Genomic DNA, 25,282 nt, shown 5'->3' with positions numbered 1-25,282 from the left:
TCCGTGTACTTATTCAGCTGCGAACACGTTCTTTCAAATTAATTTTCTTTTCGGCATTTTTTATTGCAGCCTGTCGCGGCAGCTTCACGTGCATGCTCGCTGGCACGCTGCAAAGCATATAGACGGAAACGCGCGCAGTAATAAATTTTGGTGACCGGACTTCGTGCGTAGCATACACAGCGTTGCACATGAGGTATGAAATGGAGTATAGGCTTGCCTAGTGACATTCGACGTACGGTTGCAGTTATTGTGTTTACCACACGGCGGTGCTAAACTGCCTAATATCTTTATGTCAACACTAGCATGGAGCACGCATACCGATTCTTGCTCGAGCCACAATCGCAAAGTCGTCAAACCATAGTATGAATATTGCACATATAATACCTCTGGCCATCTCTGGATGTGTATGATAAGAAACTTCCAACTGTACCTCGCAGCACTGCATGTGCGCGCTTTGAAACGCGGCACTTATGTTTGCGATAGTGTATCAACACTAAAAAACCACGGGACTTTAGACAAGCAGCGGCAAGGTGCTTGACATCGCGGAATTGCACCCGTGTTTACAAATTAATGAGAAGTTAGTGCTTCGGCATTCTTCCAGCAGCAAGTTCCCAGTGACACTTTAGCGCATTTTTTCTCCCGTCATTAGAACGTGCAGCTACATGAAAAAAAAACAAAAAAACTTATGTACCAGCTAAGATTTCCAACGCGCGAGAAGGTGCACACATCGCTCTCGCTGTTGGCACACTCAACATCGTCGTTGCTGCCGTTGCCGCCGTCGTTTTCCTTATCGGCTGTTGGTTCGAACATGTACGGCGAAAATACAAGCTGTCCGAGACAGCGAGAACGTTCCATAATGCTTACAACTCGGCTATGAAGCCAGAACAGAACAGCGTGCTACGCTCTGAAACGGCGGCGCCGACCGGCGACTGCCGCCAATGACGTCACACCGGCCCTGACCAATCACCGGCAACAGCGGCGTTCGCGCGATGCCCTGAGACGCTGGTGCGCGTTTTCAGGAAAAAACAGCCGCTTGCGCTTGTTTCCGCCCTTTTTGAACGAGATATTCGTGTTCAGGGGACTCAAAACTGTAGAATGCCGCAGAGAACTCATTTTTTTCGAAAAGTGTTTCAGCTTCCCTTTAAAGGCACCTGAATCACAACGGATTTATCTCTTGGTTTCATTTGGTGACGTCCAAGAAAATTTGAATACAGCTGGCACGCCTTGCACCAGTGGATGCACTTTCTATAATGAAATACAGTATAACTTCATTTCTACGTTTTGGAAAAAACTAAGAGAAAATGTACTAACCGGGAAAACGTACGATCTGAAGTAACTAAAAAAGTTAAACAGACTCAACTATTGTTCACATCTACGTAATGTGAAGCGCTGCGCCGATCATTGCGGCACAATACACCGAGCTAGTGGTGCTCTGGTGGCCCGAGACACATTTTGTTGTTTTCCTATTGCATGATGTTCTAAGAAGGCGACTGGAAACTGCAAAGAAATTGAGCTGGTGGGCGACGCTGGATGCCGCTGAAGCTAAATGTGATGCGCACGTCGTGCTGCCTGCAGCAGGAAACAGCGGCGTGTTTGGATTATCGCCTACTAAAAGCGTGCAGTATGTTACCACTGACACTACGCACCATGCGCTGTTGTACAGCGTGTGGTGCGTAGTGCTAATTAGATGAAGATGCTTATCAAAATAGGTTTGGCAGTCATAGCTGTGATGACCTGGGCGGAGATTTGATGGTACTGGATCAAGAAACTGTGCGTGCCGTCATTTTCACTTGAGACAGGCAGCTATATACTATTCTCAATCGTGTGCACCTCGCGCCTTTTCTTGTTCGCATGGGATCTAACGGCTGGAAAATGTATACGGTTGCAGTCTGCAGCAGGGAGCAGTGGTGCATTTCGGTTATCGCCTATTAAAAGCATGCCCTATGCTTCTCACAGCACCACGTGCTGTGAAACAGATAGACGAAGATGCTTATCACGATAGGATTGGCAGTGATAGCTGTGAATGCTGCGCGCGGCCACCCCGAAGGTTTACTGGTGCAGAAATGAGAAACTAAGCTGGCGTTTTCACGTGAGACGGGCATGCGAGTATTGCGGTGAAGCTGCCCGGCAGGCAGCTATATACTGTACTAAATCGCGCGCGCCTCATGCACTTTCTTGTTTACATGGGATATAGTGGGCAGATAACCTATCATATGATGGCAGTTTGGCGATGTACTGAACATCGGTGGCGAAAAATCGTGTTTTCCAGGAACGCATGAACCAGTCAGAAATGGGCATAACTCTGTTAGGTCATTTTTTGTCTTCTCAGTTGCGAACGTTGGCGTTGGGAAAATGCATGTAACGAGAAGGCATCATTGAGGTTCTACTGTAATGGTTATACAGTTGGCGACCGATAAATTGGACACTGATAATCTGGACATGCTCGGTAATTCGGACAGCTTTGCAGCACCACCAAAGGCCCCATAGACTTAACGTGCAAAGACGCCCGATATTTCGGACAGCCGCCAGCTCCGCATTCGATTATCCGGACTCCGTCTGGACTGTAGTGTACGCCGACTCTGCCACCATTATCTCCTCTGGCAATCTCGACCAGACAAGTATGGCCTCGGAGATTACACGGTGGTTGGTAATCTTGGAGGCCTTGCCCTGATTGTCGCTGTACGCCTCTGAGAGTTGACTGTAACCGCCAATCTTGGGGGCTTTGCCAGAATTCTGAGGTTGCATCAACATCGCGGTCGTCACAGTCTTTTCCGGCACCCCCTGGTGGCCCATTGTTGCCATTCTGTTTGTTGAGTTTGCCTTGCGTACATCATTCTGCCATGCCGTGCTTGTTTGTTTAGTTTACGTTCCAGAGAGTGCTCTGCTGGTTCCAAGAAGTCTTTTTTGTGAAGTTATAGATAGGTTGCATCAATCAACACTAACTGTGCCCTCGCAGTCCAAATGAGCCCGACTCTGCAACTGAAGAGGCCGAACTGCCGCCTACTACAATGAGCTCAAATGCAGACATTGTTCATGATCTGCTAGGCTGCGGTGTGCCGATTCCTGCCACCGTTAGATTTGAAAGCTTTGCAGATGTCGACAGCATGGTTTCGTCCTGTGCTGAACTGAACGATGACGAAATAATTGAGCAAGTTCTCCTACCACCAAACAGCTACTCTGACTCGCATGATGATGTGCTGTGTGCTCCAGAGCCTTCTGCATATGGATATGATTCAAGCCTGTGCAGTCATTGCATCGGCATACAGCCTCACTCAAAACTGGCAGAAATACAGGTGGACTTGGTTCCATGTAAGCGGAAGTGCATGCAGCTACACATCCACCAATTGTTCCATGCACAGGGTCCTCAAGGGGCGACACGGGTCTTTGGGATGGAAAAAATGGCCAAAAAACTGACTTTTTGAAAATGGTGTTTCTGAAATCTGCAGCCCTTTTTACACAACCAGTCTGAATTTCTAAACCATTCGATCAGTATTTTAGCCGTAGCATTGCTTCATTTCATTGATACTAGCAAAATTTGAGTCGAATTTAATACTAAAATGGCACTTCTTCTGTGAACCGCAGCTGCCGTTTCACACATAGTAGCGCGGACATCTTGGTCTCATTTCAGAGAGCGGTCTTTTTTCTTCAATTTCCCGCTAATGCAGGCTCTATGCAGCCATTGGATTCCTTCAGTTACCGCGCCAAAGAAGGGTGCCAGTGCGCTCTTTTATTCATTGTTGAGCGCAGGTGACTTGGGGGCGCCATACGATTGGTGGAATTTCTTTCTCGTCGTTTGCTTCCCACTTCAGTCGGCCGTGCGCCATTCGCCATATTGCCCTAGTATCAGTGTCTGCTGCGTGATGGCCCGTTTGGAAAGAAAAGTCCACACGAGGAACAAGTTAGGTGGAAAAAAGGTGCGACATACATTGAGAACTGCAAGAAGCACTCCGTAACCCAGCAAAGTGTCGAAATCGTGGGGCCCGCCGGCGCTATCGCCGATCCGATCGCCGATAACTCTGATGTAGGCCTAGGCCTAACAAGCCCTTCGCCCTCTTGGCCTGCCGGAGGTTCCGAAGGTAGCGTGCATCACGACGCGAAGTTTCTGCAGCCCGCAGAATTGGAAGAGGGCAAACGAAAAATGCAAGAAAAACTGCAGCAACTCTCATCAACTCCCGCGAAGGAGAGGAAGCGAGATTTACTAGGTGATAGTACCGATGCCGTGGGACGCCCCATTGACGAGACTGTGTTTACCGTTGAGATGTTTACCATTGTGTTACCGTTTACCGATGCCTGCGGTGGCCAACTGCAACATATGTAGGGGGGGGGGGGGGGCTTAAATTTAGTCACAGAGGAGCATAAATACGGACTTGCTGTCAAGTTGCTTCTTACGTGCGTGAACTGTGGTGTGGTTTTGTCGAAGTGGAGCTTGCCACGCATGAGCGGTGCACAAGAAGTGAACCTGTTTGCTGTGAACGTTCTTGCCGCTCGCGCTATGCAGGCAACTGGAAATCGCCAAGCAGCCCTGAATGATGTGTTCACAATAATGAACATGAGCCGTCGCGGACTCCACACGAAGACATGGCAAACCTACGTCAATGGAAAGCTGGCACCTGCAGCCGATCGCGCGGCCCGCAACATGACAAGCGAATGTGTGCAGTTGGTTCACCATCTTTACACTGAATTGTGCCTTAGCAATCCCGGAAACATCGCGGTGTCGTACGATGGATCATGCATGACCCGCGGACATTCCTCGCACATCGGCGTCGGCACCGTGATTGAACTGTTCACTGGTTTTGTGATTGACTGTGTTGTCTTGAGCAATTTCTGCGCTGCATGCGAGCGGGACCCCAAAGAAGATAATCCTTCCTTCGAAGATTGGAAGGCCAGTCACCAGTCACTGTGCCAGAAGAAGTCGGGAGAAATGGAAGTGTAGGCCGCTCTTTCAGGAGGTCTCTCGAACGGCACAACCTTCGCTACACCACTGTGCTCAGTGATGGTGACAGTCGCATGTACCTTGCCTTGCAAGAGAAGAAGGTGTATGGATACATAGAGATTGACAAGGAGGATTGCGTAAATCATGTGAAAAAGAACATAGGCACAGCTTTGCGCAACCTTGCAACGAAGCACAGAGCACCGGGCTTTCAGAGCCTTGGAAGAAAGAGTCGACTGACAGCAGACCTTATCACAAGGCTGAGCGCGTACTACGGGTGGGCGGTGAAAACGCACAAAGGAGATGTGGATGGCACGCACAAGGCAGTGATGGCTACGTACCATCACATCACCTCCAATGATACCGTTGCAACCCATACACTTTGCCCAACAGGCCCCAACTCCTGGTGCCGTCAAAATGCTGCACAGGCCAGGTGCGAGCTTGCATCGAAACATCCTCGCAACTTGCCTTGTCATGTTTGCCAGGCCTTACTCCCCATATACAAGCGCTTGAGTGATAAAAAACTGCTTGAAAGGTACCAACGGGGAAAGACCCAAAACAGCAACGAGAGCTTCCATTCAATGATCTGGTCTCTTGCACCAAAGCAGCGCCATGCCTCTCTCTTCACTGTGGAGGTAGCTGTGGCGGAGGCAGTGCTGAACTTTAATGCAGGCAACTTCAGAGCGTTGGCGTCTATACTCAAAGAGCTGAGCCTCAATCCCAGCAAAGTAAGCAATGACTGCATGAATGAGAAAGATCAGCGGTGAATGAAGGCTTCAGCTCGAAAACATGAATCGAGCCTTGAAAAAGCGCCACACAGGGAACAGTTCCCAAGCTGACTATCTGCCAGGGGCATGCTAACCTGTTATGGCTGGTATTTCACGATATTCCTGAATAAATGAAGTTGTTTGTTTTTTGCAATTTTCTTAAAACTAGCTTTTCATTCACCCTGCTTCTTTGTGGCAACAATATCTCAAGATCTAGGACAGCTAGAGCTGTAATCTTTTTTTTTGTATATAAAGCTAAATGCATAAAGCTTGAAGTGTTGCAAGCAGGTTCTTGTTTTTCATTTTCTTATAATTTTTTTCCCTTTTGTTTTTGTGACCTATTAGCCAAGGTGTAAACAATCGACTTTGATGAACTGTTAAATTGCTAATTATTGTTGGATTTGAAAACTGCTTGCAGCATTTCACTTCTTAAACATTCTGCTGTCCACACATGCATTAATTGTAACTTTCTGCCCAGATTTCTTTTACCTATTGTCTCCACAAATAATAGTAGTGAACTTTTACTTACCTCCACAATTACTTGACCTATAAAAAAAATAATTGCATTTTTGAAATCAGCTTGAAAAACTGAACAAGTCTATGTATTTCAATTAAATTCGGTCTAAAAATAAGTATGATATCTCTAATTGCCATGTCCCCCCTTAGAACGTAAATAAAGTGACCTTGGACATAATAGTTCTGCACAAGCCCGCGAGGTGGAGGGTAGTAATTAATAAAGGGAAAATGAGACATCCGTATGGGTTTCCTTTGTGGCAGTTGCAGTGATTGGGTGCATTATCCCTTTCTTAATTAATTCTCTCCACCTTGCAGGTTTCTGCAGAACTTTTATGTCAAACTCTTGCCTTTGCTTTGAGTTGTCGATAAATTCGACTCAAATCCCCGATTCAGCCAGTCAAATCCCCGACTCAGCGGTCATTGAATAATGTGTTTTGTATCCGCATAAACCGTACCAGCTTATTGCGTATGTATTGGTTAACACGTGGTGTTTCCACATTTCGTCATGCAATCACGGTGGTGCGTCATCCCCATCGGGCGGCCCCGCAGAACAACAAGCCTCAGAGATAAGAACAAGGGCCTCCAAGCACTCTGTGCGTTTAAGTATGAAGCCACATCCACATCAACATCATTTTGGTGCCATGCCAGAGCGTTGTCACATTGTGTAAGCCAGGACAAACATCATGCCGAAGCTCGGATAAAAAACACCGAGTGCTCAGCGTAGAAAAAAAATTGGACATTGTTCATACTATCAAATGCGGCACGAAGTCGGCACTGGTACGCGACAAGGGTCTATCGTTGATTATGGTGTATGGCATTTGGAATGCGAAGAAGCTGCTCAGCAGTGCTGCTGCGACCGTGAACAGATGTCAGCTTTGAAGTTCGACTTTTTGCCATCGTTGCCTCTGTTGTTGCCAAAGTGTTGCCTAATGGTAGCGATGGGGACGACACGGAAAGCCACAACACGGGCGATTAAGGCCCGACAGTGGCAGAAGCTGCGTGTTGCATCAGCCTTATGAATGCAGTCGTCACTACGAGAACAGCACCATGGAATGAAAAAGGCGCCCTGCGACTTCTGCAGCGCTACCACACCCGTGCACGGAGAATATGCAACACCACCGAGGAATCTGCCAGGTGAATGTTTGCCAAGAGGAGGGGGCTGGCTGAAAAGCTGGCTCGCAGCTTCAGCAAGTTTGGAGCCTGTCATCGCTGCTAGGTCACCACAGCGTCAAACAAAAATAGCACTTTTGTCGTGCGAAGTGAATAAATACTGCATGTTTTTGCCCTTTCATTGCACTCTCTTGGAGTTCCGTTTTTGACAGGTAAGTGGGTGATCTCGTGCTACTTCGGTCAAGTAGCACTACCGTTTAGTACTTCCTTTTTCTGAGCTCCAGCCATCTACAGTTTAACGAGGTTTCACTGTACTAACAGAATTTGTGCTTTGTTGTGATGGAAGTTTCTTTGTAATTGGCCAATAGGTGAGGTCACGGCGAAACTGCGTTCAGTGGTTCATCTATGTGCCGAATTGTGGAATGGTGTTGTGGCCTTGCAGGGCTACCCGCTGCTGAGCTCGTGCAGCTGTGCCTTGCGGAGAACGTGCAGAGAGTCAGGCTGCAAGCTGAAAGGTGCGTGCCATCAAAACCTCTGGTTTTGTTGTTCCACATGTTCCTTAACAGCAGTGTGGGCTCAGCATTGTGCTTCAGTGCAGTACTAGCTGCAGTACAACCTCGTTCATACAGGTTGGAAAAGATTCAGTGGCAATCTAGGGGTAAATGCAACAGAAATGCATTAGACAATATTTGTGCCTCTTTGACGTCCCAGATCCATATCTCAACTGCGTTCACCACATTGCGAAGCGTTGTTCCGCAGCTCACTCTACTCATGTGGAGTGAAGTGCAACTGATGGTGTCCGGGCCAGATCGCTGTCAGTTACACTCTAATGTCGCTGACCAATTTTCTGTACCTCATGGGTACCGAAATGTGCTCTGGACAATCTAACAGTCCGAAAAAATTTGTTTAGCCAAAAAAAGAAAGTTGACAGCTACTTAAGCATATGCTAAAGAGGATGAAGACGAAAGCCTGTGCATTCACAATACATTCATTACATTACTTGACATTTTCATTCTAATGTGTTTTTACTGTCTATTTATCCTCTCCTATCAAAAGTTCTGGGTTTTAGTGCCTTAATTAATTCTGTTTTAATTTACTGTACCTTAATTCACTTTGCCTTAATTAACACCAAAGGTTTGACTCTCGACCTACACAATGCCAATCGGAATCCAAATTGGAGATATGGCTGGTTGGCTCATATTTCCAAGTGGTTTTGACTCCCACCAAAGGTCGTTGGTTCAAGTGCCCTAATTAACTTTATATTTATGAACTGTGCCCTAACTCATTTTGCCATAATTAACACCAAAAGTCATGTGTTTGACTCCCACCAAAGGTAAAGGGTTCGACCCCCAATTTTAGTGCCATGGAATTTGGGTGCCATAGTGTCAGATGGGCAAATTTTCATCCCACGTGCCATCTAAAGCTTTCACCTTAATAAAATTTATTAGGCTTAAAGCAGCTTAAAAAAAAAATGTTTAGTAACGCCCTGCCTCATACTACGCTTGGAGGGGATCAGATTTGCTTGGATTTGTGCTAGAGTGACTTCTTTGTATACAATTACCAAGAGCATCCCCGTGTTGGCGGTTCCCACCAACGGAGATCGCCATGGAGATCGAAGAAACGAGCAACATTTATTTGCACCACTTGGCTCTCTCAAAGGCACAGGAGGTAGTACCGAGCACACAAATGCGAGGCTGCACACACACGCACACACACACAAAGATGCAATGTCTCCGTGACGCACTTGCTCTGTGGACTCACTGCATGCAGAATAGTAACCACGCCAAGTGATTATGACGATAGCGCTGACTGGAAAAAAAAAAAATAGAAAAAGGAAGTGTCTCCTGGAGCGTTTCGTCAGCGAAGGAAGAGCGGGCATGGCCTCTGAGACCAGAGGATAGCGCTTGTACCTCCAAATCTTGGAGGCTATAAATCGGGCCACTGGAAGCAAAGTTTGGCCAAGCCAGTAGAACATCCAACATGGCGACCTCTAAGATTGGGTAGGGGGGCTTGAAACAAGCGATTTATTCCGAAGATCAAACTTTGGGGCCTAAATTCGACCGGAAAATTGGGTCACGCAAATGGCGTTAGCTCTATGACGGAGCTCACTGATGATGCATTTATTAAGTAAGTCCGAAATAAGGATCAAGTCCAAATTTTTAGAGTGAAAAATTTATCAGCGACTGTGTGGGTGTGCGTGTGTATATGGATATGCGTGGGTATAATATACCGTATTTATTCTAATCTAATGCACGCTTTTTCTGACAGGTCCAGAAATTGCGTGCCCATTAGAATTGAGTATGACCCTCAATCTGGGTTACCATATCGCCAACGGCATTTCGATAGTAAAACACGTTGTGGGGCTAGTTGGTGCATAGCTTTCAATAGAATAAGCGCCAAAAAATGACAGCACACAAGAAGAAAACTAGACAGGACAAGGCGCTTCTTCCTGTCTGGTTTTCTTCTTGTGTGCTGTCATTTTTTGGCGCTTATTCTATTGAAAGCATTTCAATATATCCGCCTCCTACGCACTTCGAGCCTAGCTGTCTGAAAGCCCCTCCATCCCCGATCCACGGCCGCTTTTGATAAGTAGTGTGGAGTCTGATGTGGGATTCTCACACCGTACTCTTGGGACAAAGGAACGACAACACAGTAGTGCAAACAGTCACAAGGGCATTTATTGCACCTTTCATACATCAATGCCTGCTAGCCGAGTTGCTATCCACAAAACATGCCGATGGGCGCGCGACAAATCTAGAAGTCCGACTTACCGCGACCGTAAGCGAGCGAATATGTTCGCCCCATGCTGGATCCCAACGCCTGGTCGTTCGCGTGTATAGTCACGCGAATCGTGGCGCGTTCGAAGGCGGCCACGCGAGGTGGTCTCGCAGATGCATCGGTCGCCGCGCGCGCGCGGAATGTCCGCGCTATTCGGCGACCCGCCGGGGAAGAGGGTTGCTGCACGTGCGGCACGCTTCCTGTCTCGAACCCAAGAGAGCAAGCGCCTTCCTTTCGGCGCCCAAGTAACCCCGCGGCACGCAACACTAGCGCCATCTCTCGCACTGCGCCTGTACCACTCGGACCGCCGCGTGTGCGGCTAAGCCGCACTACAGGAGACGCGCTATGCGGGAAAAACATCAGGGGAGGCGCGAGGGTCGCGCATCCCCACAGTAGCAACAACCTTCGATGTGCGCCGCTGTTCCTTGATTCGTCATGCATACCAATTCCACTTCCGGGGTTTCTGTTCCCGATTGTCCTGCTTCCATCATTTCCAGTTCCTGAATTTTCGTTTGTTGCGTGCTTGCACCTCTATGCAGCAGTGATGTCACTTCCAGCTAAAATCTGAAGCTGTGGCTGTGTAAGTTCCACTTGATGCTGGAAGCTCAGGAGATGAGCGAGGCAGGAGTGCGAAGGAGAAGGGTAAGTTGGGGGTACTTAACCAGCAAAAATGTGTATGGAGGAGCTTTAAGCTGCCTAGCTGCCGTAAACTCCTTCATGTGCTGTAGTATATGTGCTTTCCAAATGCAAAGGCGTGCCGAATTCATCATGATGCCTCAATTAAAAGGAAATTGATCATGCGTTGTGGGATTCTCCTCCGTGTGCTCTTGGGACAAAGGAACGACAACACAAGGTGCAAACAATCACAAGGGCATTTATTGCACCTTTCATAGATCAATGCCAGCTAGCCGAGTTGCTATCCACAAAACATGCCAATGGGCGCGCGACAAATCTCGAAGTGCGACTCACCGCGACCGGATAGCGAGCGAATATGTTCGCCCCATGCTGGATCCCAATGCCTGGTCGTTCGCGCGTACTGTCACGCAAACGGTGGTGTGCTCGAAGGCGGTCACGCGAGACGGTCTCGCCGAAGCATGGACCGGCGCACGCGCGGGACGTCCGCTGCGTTGGGAGTCCGCCGCTTAAGAGAGCAAGCCTTCCTTTTCCCGCGCCCCGCCTGTCGGCGGCATCAGCAGCACAACACTCGCGCCATCTCTTGCACGGCGCTTCAACGTCTCCTGCAGGGCGAAGTTGCCCTGCAGGAGACGAGCTATGCGGGAAAACTAGATCTCAGGGGAGGCGTGAGAGTCACCCATCCTCACATCCCCCCAACCTTAAGTCACTACATATTCCCGCGAAACATGTCACACAGTCTAACATCAACACGCGCTTCGCGAACAAGATAGTACTTGCAACAGTGGCCGCGCCAAAGAAATGTCCACACGCGGTCCATAGCATGCGACCCGACATTGTTCCTGGGTACACCGCTGGCGTCCGCCGGCCACAGCAGCAGCTTTGCAGACTTGACGGCACAATTCCAGGCCAGGACTCCCGAAACGGCGACGCAGTAGTCGGAACGAGCAAGCATCGCTCGCGCCGACGCGCCCTGCTGGCAATGACCGCCGGCTCTTTTCTCCGCCGCCGAGAGTTGCGAGCTGGATACAGGCGGCTCTCGAAGTCACTGCGCCGAACTCGCCACAGCATCACCATTGTCCGGTGACTCGATCGTAGTCCGGGGCAGCAGCGCAGACGATGTGCAGGTGACGGCAAACCAGGGGTGACTCCAATCACGCTGTGTACACTCAACACACTCGGCAAACACTGCATGCGCATCGCCCACGAGGTACGATGTTCAACTCGGCTAGCAAAAGATTGGGCAGCTACTCAGATGCTAAGTTCACGTGAACGAAGCTCGCTTCCTTGAGTCCAACGAGTAATCTTCATTTGCGCGAGGCTAAATAGAATGAGGGAAGCAAATTGCAACACCTCAACGCCACGGTCCACTAGGTTGTGTCCCTCCACGTGCGACAGGCAGCTCCGTAAAGCCTTAGGCCTAAAGCGTCACTACCCTGACAACAACCGGCATCCAAAAAACAACACCCAGAACGGGCGCAAAACAGGCAGCCGCGAGGAGACGTCAGCTCTGTTAGGTGGTCCTACCCCGCTCGGTCCACACAGCATCCGAGTTGACGGTGCCCACCTTCTCAGACGGTGTTGGAGCGCCCAGTGCCAGGCCGCAATACCAGTCAGCCCGTAGTGGCACCCGTGGCCCGCGGCCACCCGGCTCCCAGAGCTGCGACTTCATCCGGGTCAAAGAGATAGAAGAAGCTATTTACATAAAAAATTCTGACCACCCACGAGGCTTCCGTACTCACTCGCTTCAGGCTTGGCAATGCTCCGTGGGCGCTGAGCCTCGCTCTCCCAGGATGCAGACCACGTGGCTCTCGTACCGACGAATGCCATTAAAAAAAAAACACTTGCGAAAAGGCTTAGCATGTTGACATGTTCAAACACACTACAGCCACCGTCGCCTCGCTCAAGAAAGCACGCTGCCAACGCTAGCGATCAAAATCCATGCTAGCCCTACGCTTCGGTTCAAACAAAGGTCTGAAACGAAGCAAAAATGTTAAATCTATCGTTCGATGCCCCAAGAGGCCCCACGTTGGGCAGCCAGATGTGAGATTCTCACACCCGTGTGCTCCTGGGACAAAGGAACGACAACACAGTAGTGCAAACAATCACAAGGGCATTTATTGCACCTTTCATAGATCAATGCCAGCTAGCCGAGTTGCTATCCACAAAACATGCCGATGGGCGCGCGACAAATCTAGAGGTCCGACTCACCGCTACCGGATAGCGAGCGAATATGTTTGCCCCATGCTGGATCCCAATGCCTGGTCGTTCGCGCGTACTGTCACGTGCACGGTGGCGCGCTCGAAGGCGGCCATGCGAGACGGTCTGGCCGAAGCATGGATCGGCGGCGCACGGGCGCCTATCCATGCGGCGGTCTGCCGCGTTGGCAGACCGCCGCTCAAGAGAGCAGGCCTTCCTTTTCCCACGCCCCGCCTGTAGGCGGCATCAGCAGTGCAACACTCGCGCCATCTCTCGCACGGCGCTTCAACCACTCTGACCGCCGCGGGCGCCAGGCAACGCGGCGGGCGAAGCTGCCCTGCAGGAGATGAGCTATGCGAGAAAACTAGATCTCAGGGGAGGCGTGAGAGTCACGCATCCCCACAGTGTGCGGGGACGGATGGTAATCGGGCCGCATTACAGGGGTTCGGAGTTCCCGAAACTTGTGTGCGGGACTGGTGCAAAATTGAGAGACATTCTACTTTGAAGGCTGCTGCCTATGGGGACAAAGTGTGTGCGTCTAGGCACACTGCGCTCTGTTCTCATCGCAGCACGAAGGTCAATTCGCTCGCTCCAGCTACCGCACTTCCTTACTCCAGCGTTTTGATGGCGAGTTTCTGCTTTCATAGCGTGAGACGTGTGCATGTTTGCTTAAAAAAAAAAAAAATTAATTATGGGGTTTTACGTGCCAAAACCACTTTCTGATTATGAGGCACGCCGTAGTGGAGGACTCCGGAAATTTCGACCACCTGGGTTTCTTTAACGTGTGCCTAAATCTAAGTATACGGATGTTTTCGCATTTCGCCCCCATCGAAATGCGGCCGCCGTGGCCGGGATTCGATCCCGCGACCTCGTGCTCAGCAGCCTAACACCATAGCCACTGAGCAACCACGGTGGGTGCATGTTTGCTTGCAGAAGCGCGACACCATGCTTATTAATTTAGTTAGTAAGTGAATGTTTACAAATTTATACAGCTGATAAAACTACTATCCTTACTTCATATGTGTGTCTATTAATTTGCTATTGCAATCACTGCTTCGCCTCTTGGGCGAAACTGTGACTTTCTTTATTTAGCTCAACTTTAGTGTATCGGGAGTATATCTTTATTTTTCCAAATGAGAGAAAGTTGTATTTCTGTACAAAAGAATGAGGTGTGCGGTACTGTAAAGGACTTTCTTTTTGTTAGGTCATGGCTAACAGGTGTGCATTACAGTCTAGAGCATGTTAGACTCGAGTAAACATAGTATTTATTAATTTATTTATTTATTTATGTATTTATTTATTTTCAATACTGTTAAGCTCTTACGGGCTGTTACAGAGTGGGAGAAGAGCATTTCGAACACATTTATGCAAAAACCTTTTTCAGCCTCTGCGGAAATATTTCGGCTGAGTGGCATCTTGTGAACACGTTGGCGTCGAGTCTGTTCCTTTCAACAATGGTTCGAATGGGACATGAAAATTTGAAAGTGTCAACCCGTGGTGGGGGGGGGGGGGGGGTAAGGCTTAATGGCGTGGGGGTGATTTGTACGAGCTGATACTGGTACTGGACATTGTAGATATACGTCTAGATCTATTTTCAAGTTTGGTTATAAAGCTCATACAGAAATTTCAGCTGTGCTACTTTTCTTTGTTGAGACAAGGGTTTTAGACCGAGTCTGTCATGGAGTGCAGTCACGAATTTTTTGTCATAGCACGAGAAAAATAAACGTGGCCGCTAACTTCCGGACTATAATCTACTAATTTCGGTTTGACTGTGAGGGGCCCTAATGATACCTGGATATTCCAGTGCTGGCCTTACTATAGTTTTATATGCCGTGAATTTGACATTGGGAATAACATTTCGTAGCCTCTCTTTAGGAAACCAAGCTTACATTGAGTGGATGTGCAGATGTTCTCACTATCTTTGTCCCACCTCAGATTATCAGTAATAGTGATTCCTAGATATTTTACATGCTTGGAACACTTGATTTGTATACAGATATTGTAGGGGGATTCCTTATTTGTAATTGTCATACAGGTAGTCTATTCAAAATTACTTCTTATGTCCCATGTAGTACACTAGTTGTTGATAGCATTCAAAGTCTCATTCAAAATTATTTGGTCACTGCCACTTTTCACACAACAAAACAAAGTGCAGTCATCTGCAAACAATCCCACATCAACCAGTGGATGGTCACCAACTGCGATATTGTTACGCAGCGTCGTGTACGAGCATGCCTTCAGAGGACTGCTTCGCTCAGCGAAGAGAAAGAAGACGGGACATGCTGCGTGAGATGCTGTCAGCCATTCTTCAGTAGCAACAGCCTGTAAATATTGTAATATGTACGGTTTCATCTCTTCGCCGTCTACTCGTGAATCCCCGTGACAATATCATTAACATACAATGAAAATAAGACAGGTCCCAAAACTGACACTTGTGGCACACCAGACTACATGGGCAGCGTGGATGAACGGCTTCCAGATATTTCAACAAATTGGTACCGGTTATGCAAGTAGACTTGAACCTATTTAATTATCTGAGAATCAACTCCAAGTTCACACATTTTTTCAATCAGTTTCACATGACATACCCTGTTGAAAGCCTTTGAAAAGTCTATTCCAGTTGTAGCTATTTGCTGCTGGGAGTTAATCGCTGTTGCACAGCTATGTGGTGTTTCGTACAGTTAAGTTACTGTCGACAGGCCCTTTCTAAATCCGTGTTGTTTGCTGTAAACAGCTTATTGTTTTCTAGATATTCCAGTAAGGGCTTTACGTTCACGTTTCAGAATTTTACATGCCGTACAAATGATTGAAATGAGACGATAATTATCCACAAAGAGCTTATTATACTTGTTTTAAAGACTAGTACCACATTCACTAGTAGCGAGTTGTGTGCTACTTTTTGTTTGTGGAGTGACAAGTAAAAAATAATAGCCAGAAACCTGATACCCAGTCATAGTAGCATTTTAAGAATTCGTTGGGTTTTATATTAGGACCTGGGTATTACTTGGTGCTTAATGTGAGAAGCAGTAGTGTTGTGCCTTTCTTTAAAATACAGAGGTTGCTTTTATCACTCGATTGTCGAGTTAGTTCCAAAAAATTTATTTTATGGAATGAAAACAGATGTGAAAAACTTATTAAATGCTTCTGCAACCAATTTAGGTTTGCTACACGTTTCAATTCAAGAGTACACTTTATACTGAACTTTTGTAATCATTAATGTAGTGGCAAAACTTTCGTGATGTTGCCATGTATTCAGATAGAGTATTATAGTCGAAACTCGTGATAACAAAATCCAGCAACATGGAAATTCTCACCACAACAAAATATTATCGTATCCCCAGAAAATGCGCATAGCATTCAATGCATTTCATACCTCTCGACTACGAAATGTCACTGTACTACCATCCTGCATCAACGAAATTTGATGGAACTTGACCCCGCATATTACCTACTTGCGCAAGGCTAGCAGGCTCCTAAATGTGCTCAAATGCGATTGCCTTGCACTAAAATTGTGTAAAATAGTGCCACATTACACTTGCTTTGGTGCCGCCACTTTTGTTTACAAAAACAGCGAAGCGCCGGACGCAATCACGTATGTTGGGAACATGTCATGTCCGCATATTTTTTGTTGATCGCCCATTTGAAGTGGCATGCGTGGTGCTACCGACGTGTGACGACGGTTTTTACACACCTAGTGCAGTGCGTAATGTGCACCTCTACGAGGAAATACACATCCCACCGACATGGAATTCTTTACGGTGCTTTAGATGGCAGTCGCAGCACGGAGTCCCACGCGTCAGGCCATGATTGAGCGATTGTCTGGGAATATGCATCCCTTGCTTCAAGAATGCTGGTTTTGGTGCCACCCGACTGGTTTCGGGTGCGGATTCTGCACCGGACGTAGATTTGCCATATTTTTTGTTGATCGCCCATTTGAAGTGGCACACGTGTTGCTACCGACGTGTGACGACGGTTTTTACACACCTAGTGCAGTGCATAATGTGAACCTCGACTTGGAATTCTTTATGGCGTTAGAGATGGCCGGTCCGTAAAGATAAATCTTCAAGTCTCCCCTTTTCAACCGTCTTGTGCTATTGCAAGTAGAGTAGTCAGTCGCATCGGAGCCAACTTACCATTCAGATCTCTCCGTTGTGATTCAGGTGATTTAACTTCAGGTGATTGCCTTTTGGTATACGAGATACAATCACTTTCATGCTTTACACCGGATGTGTCGGCACCTATGGGCGACTGCGTGCGCTGAACAAAATGGAGGCTGTGTTGTGAAGCTGCTAAGTGCAGTTTTATTATATATTTTGGCGCAGTTGGCTTTATACAATCCATGATGTGGGTAACCTTCTTCGTTCAGCCAGCCAAAGACAGCCTCATCTTCACGAAGTACCCGCTCCCTAGAGACCCGCCACTCGATCTTCTCGTCGACTTGTCGACAGGTGAGCTCGTGTCTATTGTTGTGCATATGGCATCTGTGTCTTTGGACAAACCTTTAGAATAAAGGGTCCGTGAAGATAAATCTTCAAGTCTCCCTTTTCAACTGTCTTGTGCTATTGCAAGTAGAGTAGTCAGTCGCATCGAAGCCAACTTACCATTCAGATCTCTCCGTTACGCTTCAGGTGATTTAACTTCAGCAAAAGCAAGTTTCCCAGCAAAATGAAATGATTCAGACTCTTGTCTCGACTCTGAGTCTCAAAGAAAGCATTCCTACAGAGGGTGTGGAATCTGAACCCTTTGATAGTTTGTCAGGGAATCCAGAAGCTTGGATTGGGTTCTTTGAATATGCCTGTTGACGAAACGGCTGGGACACAGATAAAAGAAGAGTGAGCCATGTGCTCCATTTTCTAAGTGGCATCGCAAGAAAACAGTACAAGCTGTGTATCTCGGGACATCAATGTGATGCATGGAGCGCGTGAAAGGAGAGCTTCATCTCGTCATTTCGTGGCAGCCCACCTGAGCGATGGGAACAAGCTGTATTTTATCGCTACAGGTCTGGAGCAGCGCTCGAGTATTTCTTCGAAAAATGTCGACTACTTCAACTTGCAGAGCCGGAACTTCCGCTAAAATTTGTTGTTAATGCTCATAATACATGGCCTACCTCGGGAATTGCAAGCTGCAGCACCAAAAACTATAGAGGCCTTGCTGGAGTCGCTTCAAGAGATCGCCTGCCATTGAATGGAGAGGACGACAAAGCCACATTGGAATTTCCAATGGGCAGAAGCATCGAGAAACAGAGTTTCATGAACAGTTACCAAGAGAGGGGTCTCCATAGGTCATTGCATACCGCAGAAAGAGAGTCATTGCCTGAAGAGCGCAGTTTGCACAGATTGGAAAAAAAAACAACTAATAAATGAGGGTTCTCAGTCTGACCCTATGACAAATACGAGACTGTTTGTCTGATTTCTGGGAGTTTGTCACATAGAGAAATTGGGGTTAGTGGACAACGTACAACATCACTTATAGACAGCGGAGCTTCTGTATCGATTCTTAAGAAAAGTAACGCAAATTCACAGTATGTATCCTGAGGGAGATCAGTTTTTGTGCGTGGGTATGATGGAAGCAAGAGAGAATATTGTGAGTGGGCACGCCTGAAAGAAGTGTCAATCTAAAGAGACAGGAGTGCTTGCATTAGCTTTAGACACTGTGGAGTACGACTCTCTCCTATCTGGTCCAGACATAAAGTTGTTGAGACTGAATATTTATTAGGATGATACGGTGTCTGTTGATCAAGAGGCTGACCAAACAGAGTCGGGACAAAAAGAAGACCACCTGCGGATGCTGAAGAAAGACGGTGTAATTCCTCAACTCTACCCCGAACTGGTATGCTTGGGAGGATATCCATCGGCAACAACAAAGTTCGAAGTTCCAGATCACCTGTCTGACAAAACAGTTGTGAGAAAAAAAGCCATACAACTTGATGAGAGAAAAGAAGGCGTGGCTAAAAAATAGCTACAAAAGATGTTAGATGCTAATGTAATTTGCCCATCGGTGTTTCTTTTTTGCTTCGCCTATCACCATTGCTTCAAGGCAAGATGGCAGCTGGTGGCTATGTACGGATTACAGAGCAGTAAATAACCAAACCCTGTTGATTCTTTTTCCAATGCCAAGGATTGACACCATCATCAATGAAACTGGAGGCTGTACCTGCTTTTCGCATATAGACTTGTGCAAGGGCTTCTGGAAGGTGCCACAGCAAGAAGTCGGCAAGCAATACAACACATTTACGACTTCATTTGGCATATACGAATATAATCGCCTTCCTTGTGGATGGAAAAACTCACCTAGTTGGTTTCAAAAGATGATAAATGCAGTTTGGAATCTCTACATTGGACGCTTCTACAATGTCTACCTGGACGAAATTGTAATATACTCAAAAGTGAAAAGTTGCGTAAAGAACACCTGGGTCATATTATGGCTGTGTTATCTGATGCTAAGCTAAAAGTTAATTTCAAGAATAGTGAGTTCTTCAAAACTGAGGTGATATTTCTTGGCACAGTTTTGGACGGAACAATGAAGAATAAAAAAGAAGAATCGGCAGCTCGCTTACCAAAACTAGTGAAGCCATGCGATGTACACTCACTTCGTATGTTTCTAGGCTTGGCGGGCCATTTTAGAGCATTCAATCAAGATTATGCTCTCAAAAGTCACTGTCTGACAAGACTGACTCATACGGATATTCCCTTTTGTTGGACAGGAGCATGTGATGACGCCTGCTGAGAACTGGTCCGAATAATTTCTTATGACCCTTTGTTATGCCTACCAGACTTTGCGCTGCCCTTCGAATTGAATACCGATGCATCTCACTATGGCACGGGAGCACTCTTGTATCAGAGAGACCTATCACGACCACCAAACCAACAACTTTGGGTAGTAGGATACTACAGCTACACATTCAACAAAACTGAATTGAACTATACGACAGAAAAAGAAGCTCTCGCCATTTTAAAAACCGTCTGCTACTTCCGTTCATATTTGGAAGGTGCAAAGTTCAAGCTATGCACAGCCCATGAAGCACTAACGTACGTATTGAAGATGGCTCAATTGAAAGGAAAGATAGCTCGTTGAGTGGGTGAACTTCAGCAATTTGATTTTGCAGTAGCTCGTCGCCCGGGAGCATCTATGAAGGGTAAGGATGCAATGTCGCGAGTAGCCATTATGTTGCAAGGATATGGGAAGGAACCAAAGTTTTACAACATACTAAAAATGGATGATTTGCTGTTCTTAATTGCTTGGTTCCAAAAATATTGGAACTGTATCATGATAGTCCCGAATCAGGAGGCCATGCTGGCTTTTGGAAAACCTACATGAAATTGACAAAAAGCTTTTCATGGCCTCGTATGAAGCAAAAAACAAGACTGTGTATTATCATGTCATAGATGCCAGATTAACAAAGGGAAACTCAAACAACCAGCGAAAAAAATGCTTATACCACAATATTCTAACACGCCATTTGAGGTCATTCATCTGGACTTCGCGGAACTACGAAAAAAGTCTGAAGGAGTTCAGAAGACACAAGCCTTCCTTTTTGTGCATTGAGTGCACCAGGATGATTGCAGCAAGGCCTGGTAAAGATGCTAACAGCGTAATTTCCTTTTTGAACAGGAAAATGTTTGACTATGTAAAAGTAATTGTGTCCGACAATGGACCTGCCTTTTAAGTCGTTGGCTACAGGAATGGACTGAAAAGCGTAACATCAAGTTACGGTTCACTGCGCCCGATCATTCCACAGCAAATGGGCTAGGTGGAAGGGCTATCAGGGACATGCATTAAGATGTATCCAGCATTCCCAGGTGGTTTGAAATGTTGTCAGAAGTAGAAGTAGCTCACCACAACCGCTCGTATACAACTGGCCTGGGATGCACTCTCTATTTGCTGCAATTGGGAGCCTGCAAATACGTTACCAACTCTCGACGTCGATGACTTCGTACTGGTAAAAAGAGGGCCAAGTCCGAACGCGGCCAATAACAGACTATTTCGTGTGGTCAAGACGGCAAGTCCACAAGGACACTTAAAGACCATATGGTACATTTGTCCCAATGACACCATGGAATCCACTGCTATTGGGAATATATTCAAGTAACAATGCTTGGGGGAATGAAGCAATCCTATGATGGCCTGCAAATAGAAGTTGAAGCAAGACAACTGGGAGAAAAGAGAATTGAGAAGTCTGGTAGAACAAAATAGCGGCTGTGTTGTGAAGCTGTTAAGTGCAGTTTTATTGAAAAATATTTTGTTGTCGCGAGGATTTCGTAGTTGTGGGATGTCGTTATCGCAGCTTTCGACTGTATATAGTCATGTCACCTTATATGCCTTGTTTTTTTGTTTTTTTTTTCATTTGACCAATTCGGTGAATTTGCTCTACCACAGATACAATGATGCCAAGAGTATCAGAGAAAGCTTCCTCCAACACTTATTTTTCAATATCCCCTGCAGGGGCGTCTGCGTAAGAAGACGTTTGGTGTGTAGCAACAGCATGTGCCCGAGCATGCGATGGTTGCACCCTCGTGTGTCGCTGTGCGCGACTTAGCCGTTTTGGGGGAAAGGGGCATCCTGGGGGTTGAGCTGATGCCGGGTGTTCGGACCTTTAAGGCAGAGGCAACGCAGCTCTTTGGCCTCTGGTTCACATAGACGGCACCGCCAGATTGACCCACCTGGAGGAAATCGGCAGTCACCTTTTCCTGTCCCCCTCTCCTATCTTACTCCTTCTTTCTTGCTTTCAATCTTTACTTTCTTCTTCTCTTCTTCCCACTTTCCTGTTGGCAAGGGTTAAAGGGAAGCTGAAGAGTCTGTCGAATTCAATAAGACGCTCATATACGGATGCGGGAACCTTATAAACCATGTAGGTGAAATTTGGGGGGTTTTTTTCAAATAGGAGCGACGTAATCGTCGGTTGAAATTGCGCTGTAGCTCCGCCCCCCGTCGAATGCCGCGCGCTGCTGCTGATGCTGACGATGCGAGCGGAGACCGGAAACCGCGGTGTTGGGACGTCAACTTTAGTGTTTCGCTCCTTCGCAGCCTGCGCGACCGTGCCTGACCGTGCTTGTTTCTGCGTGCGTGCCGTCGTAATCTGCTTCGATCGACCCTGCATTTCTTTGTTGGTGCGTCTGTGTGTATGTAGAGTGGTGGTCAACGTGCACAGCGTCAACTGATGTGGTGGGCCGATCATGCCGTCTTTCTGTGCAGCCTACGGTTGCACGAACACCAGCGGCCGCGACGATGTTGTCTTCCATTGCTTCCCACAAGACAAGAAGCTTTTAAGGAAGTGGGAGGCTGCTGTAAAGCGAAAGAATTTCAAGCCCTCAAGAACAACACTGCTGTGCTCCAACCACTTCCGTGACGACGATTATCACCAGAATTTCCACTAGGAGGCTTTCTAAACGCAGCGCAAAAAGATCGGAGCAACGAAAACAAAGACGGCACGAGTGCGGACTGACTGATGATAACTGGTGTTGGAAGGCCTTATGAATACACGAACTCGCCCAAACCTGGATTTTGATTTACTGCGAGCTCCTTCATGTTAGCACGCTGAACGGAAGGTGCATGTTTATTTTCCGCCCTCGACGCAGGTTTCGTCGCAAAGCGCCGCGAATTTTCTATTTGCACGTGTGTTGTAAAACAGCCTGCACGCAGCTACCATAACGCAGTGCAAATGTAGAGTTTGCATGTGCTGGAAAGCCGGCGCACGCCAGGACGCTACGCTCCCCCCGTCTCTCGCGCACAGCGAGAAACCGACCGTCTCACGTAGCCGACGGAATTCGCCGCCTTTACGACTTCGGTTACGAGTAGTGTGCGGATGGCGCACAGATGAAGGTCACTACACGTACTGCATGAACCGGGAAGCTTTTCACGCGTTTGAACCGTCTTTGTAGGTTGCCGACAGCTTTGGACAGCGCACAAATGCCGACGATCGCATCCCCGCTTACGTTCCACGAGGAGGCATGCAGGAACACAACACTGCAGTTGTTTGACCGGAAACGAGCTCACTACTATAGATCGGCGAAAGATCGGCGAGATCACTAGATCGCTTTGCAAAAAACATACTCACCAAAGAGCATTTCCAACACGAGGAGATCCCAAGACTTCGCTTTCGTTCTCGTCGAAAGCACTGCTCGCACCAGCATCGTTTGCTTCTTCGAGAGGCCGGCTCTTTGCAATCGGCTCGTAGATGTAGGGAGCAACGCCGAACTCTTCAGAAAAACACATTCTCTCTAAATTTTCTATTACCTCTGAAATTTCTATTACGGTACCAAACTACCTGGCACCGCGCTTCATGTGGAGCGGCAGCGGCCGGTCGCTAAAGTTGACGTCACGGGTCGCCCGACCAATCACAGGCGGAAACGAGACGCGCGAGCTGGGCGTGTCCGCTGCTGCACTTTTCGTAGAAATAAAATATATTTGCGCTTTCTTTCGCTCAATTTCGATATGATATTCGAATTCGGAGGGTAGAAAACCATTATGTACACATGTTCACTCATTTTTTATGGAAAACCTTTCAGCTTCCCTTTAACGCTGTAGAAATGACCTCACTTGGTCAAGACTGTCAGGTTATAGCGGTTGTGTCTGGCTAACCTCTGTAATATGTTACCTTGTTTGCTTTCACAAACTCAAAATTCCCCCCACCCCCCCCCTCACAAGAACGATTGACCCTGAAGAGGGGGCTGCACTGAATAATTGAAAGAGTTTCTTGCGAAATGGAATGATTTCACAGAGTTTTTTTGTCGTCACATCCATGACACCTACGAAAATCTAAGACACCACCTTTCCCAATAGGCAGAGCAATTCAAGACTGCATTGGAAGCAACTACAAAGCAAAAAAGATGAATTCTGGAGATGTACTAATTGAAGTAAAGGACAAAGGCCCAAGCAACAAAATCATAAAACTGGAAATGATTGGAGAACACAAAGTTTCAGTAACTGCACATGGTTCACTGAATAACTCGAGAGGAGTCATATCGGACTCGGAACTGATAAAAAGCACTGACGCTGAAATAGAGGAGGCCTTAGCTGATCAAGGGATGCATGCACAATAATTACCGGAAGGGACAACAAGGAAATCAGGACAACGAATGTGCTGCCGACTTTGCAAGTACAGCGTTTCCAACAGCAGTCCAAGCTGCTGACCTATACCTTCGTGTTGGGCCTTACATACCCAATCCTTGCAGGTGCTTCCGGTGCCAGAGGTACAGACATGGGTTTCAATCATGCCGCGGGAACCTGACTGTGCATAAAGTGCAGCTTTAGCGATCACGGTGAAACCCCTTTCAATGTGTCAACTGCAAAGGCATCCACGCAGTATATACTATTCCAGAACTTGTCCTGAGTAGAAGGAGAAAGACATCATCGCATTGAAAACAAAAAGAAAGCATTCTCTATCATGAAACAAGGAAACGCATGAAATTCAGCCAGAAGGGCACCTATGTTCAGGCAATGCAGAGAGGGCAGGCACTGCCAATGGTCTCTGTGGGCACGCAGGTTCAGCTCCAGGACCTAGTAGCCGCAGTCCGCCCAAAGAAAGACACGGGAGAGGCACAGTGTGCCTCTTCGCAGGGAGGCCCGCAAGCCTCGACCAGCGCTGGTAGCAGCCAGCGCATTACAGAGGCAAAGCAAGCCTCAGTGACGGTGCTGAGGAGCCAGCCTCCTATTTAGGAGGCCAGCAGCCTCACGGAGCATCAATGATTAACAGCACCCTGCTGGTGCTGTATGTATTGAAGTCTGTCCATTGGACACTGAAGGCGTGGAAGAGCCTGCTGCAGTGAGCAGGCCACACAGACAACCAGTTGCACCTCCATGCGGAGGAGGAAAAGAGGGTCGGAACTCTGTTTCGGATCCAAGGAGGATACCTGAAGCACACAACAGTCATAGCCTATCGACCATTGAATTAGTCACGTAAAGATAGTTTACTTTTTGTACAACATATTGACATCATGGCATATATCATGCACTGGAACTGTAGAAGCATGATATGCAACCTAGGCGACATAAAGGATATTTTAATTACCTTTACCCCTGTGGCCTTGTGCCTGCAGGAGACCAATCTAGATCCAAAAAACACCAACTTCCTAATAGGCTATACAATTATATGTCGCGATTGTGTCCAGGCTAACTGGCTGTCGGGTGGTGTTGCCATCGTAGTTCAAAGCGGCATGCTGCCAGAGAGGTCACCATAAATAGTTTTTTAGAAGTTGCTGTTGTCACCGTTTTGTCACACAAAACTATTACCATCTGCTCGAACTGCATCCTTCGACACACACAGTTCACAATAAAAAATCTGAAACTAATTGTGGAACAGCTACCTGAGCCCTTTTTGATAGTTAGTGATTTTAACGCTCACATCACACTG

At 47.3% G+C, this 25,282-nt stretch overlaps 1 protein-coding gene across 2 annotated transcripts in view; it reads left to right on the top strand.

The window, feature by feature from the left end:
* Positions 1-25,282, top strand: part of Ube4B (Ubiquitination factor E4B) — a 453,934-nt gene that overhangs the window by 91,836 nt on the left and 336,816 nt on the right. For both annotated transcript variants that reach the window (XM_065440684.2, XM_065440682.2), the window contains one exon: positions 7,766-7,838. In XM_065440684.2, coding sequence (XP_065296756.1) covers positions 7,766-7,838 — 73 coding nt within the window. The remainder of the gene's footprint in view (positions 1-7,765; positions 7,839-25,282) is intronic.

This window comes from Dermacentor albipictus, chromosome 2 (genome assembly GCF_038994185.2).
Source record: "Dermacentor albipictus isolate Rhodes 1998 colony chromosome 2, USDA_Dalb.pri_finalv2, whole genome shotgun sequence".
Lineage (NCBI taxonomy): Eukaryota > Metazoa > Arthropoda > Arachnida > Ixodida > Ixodidae > Dermacentor > Dermacentor albipictus.
This window is presented reverse-complemented; position numbering and strand designations above follow the sequence as displayed.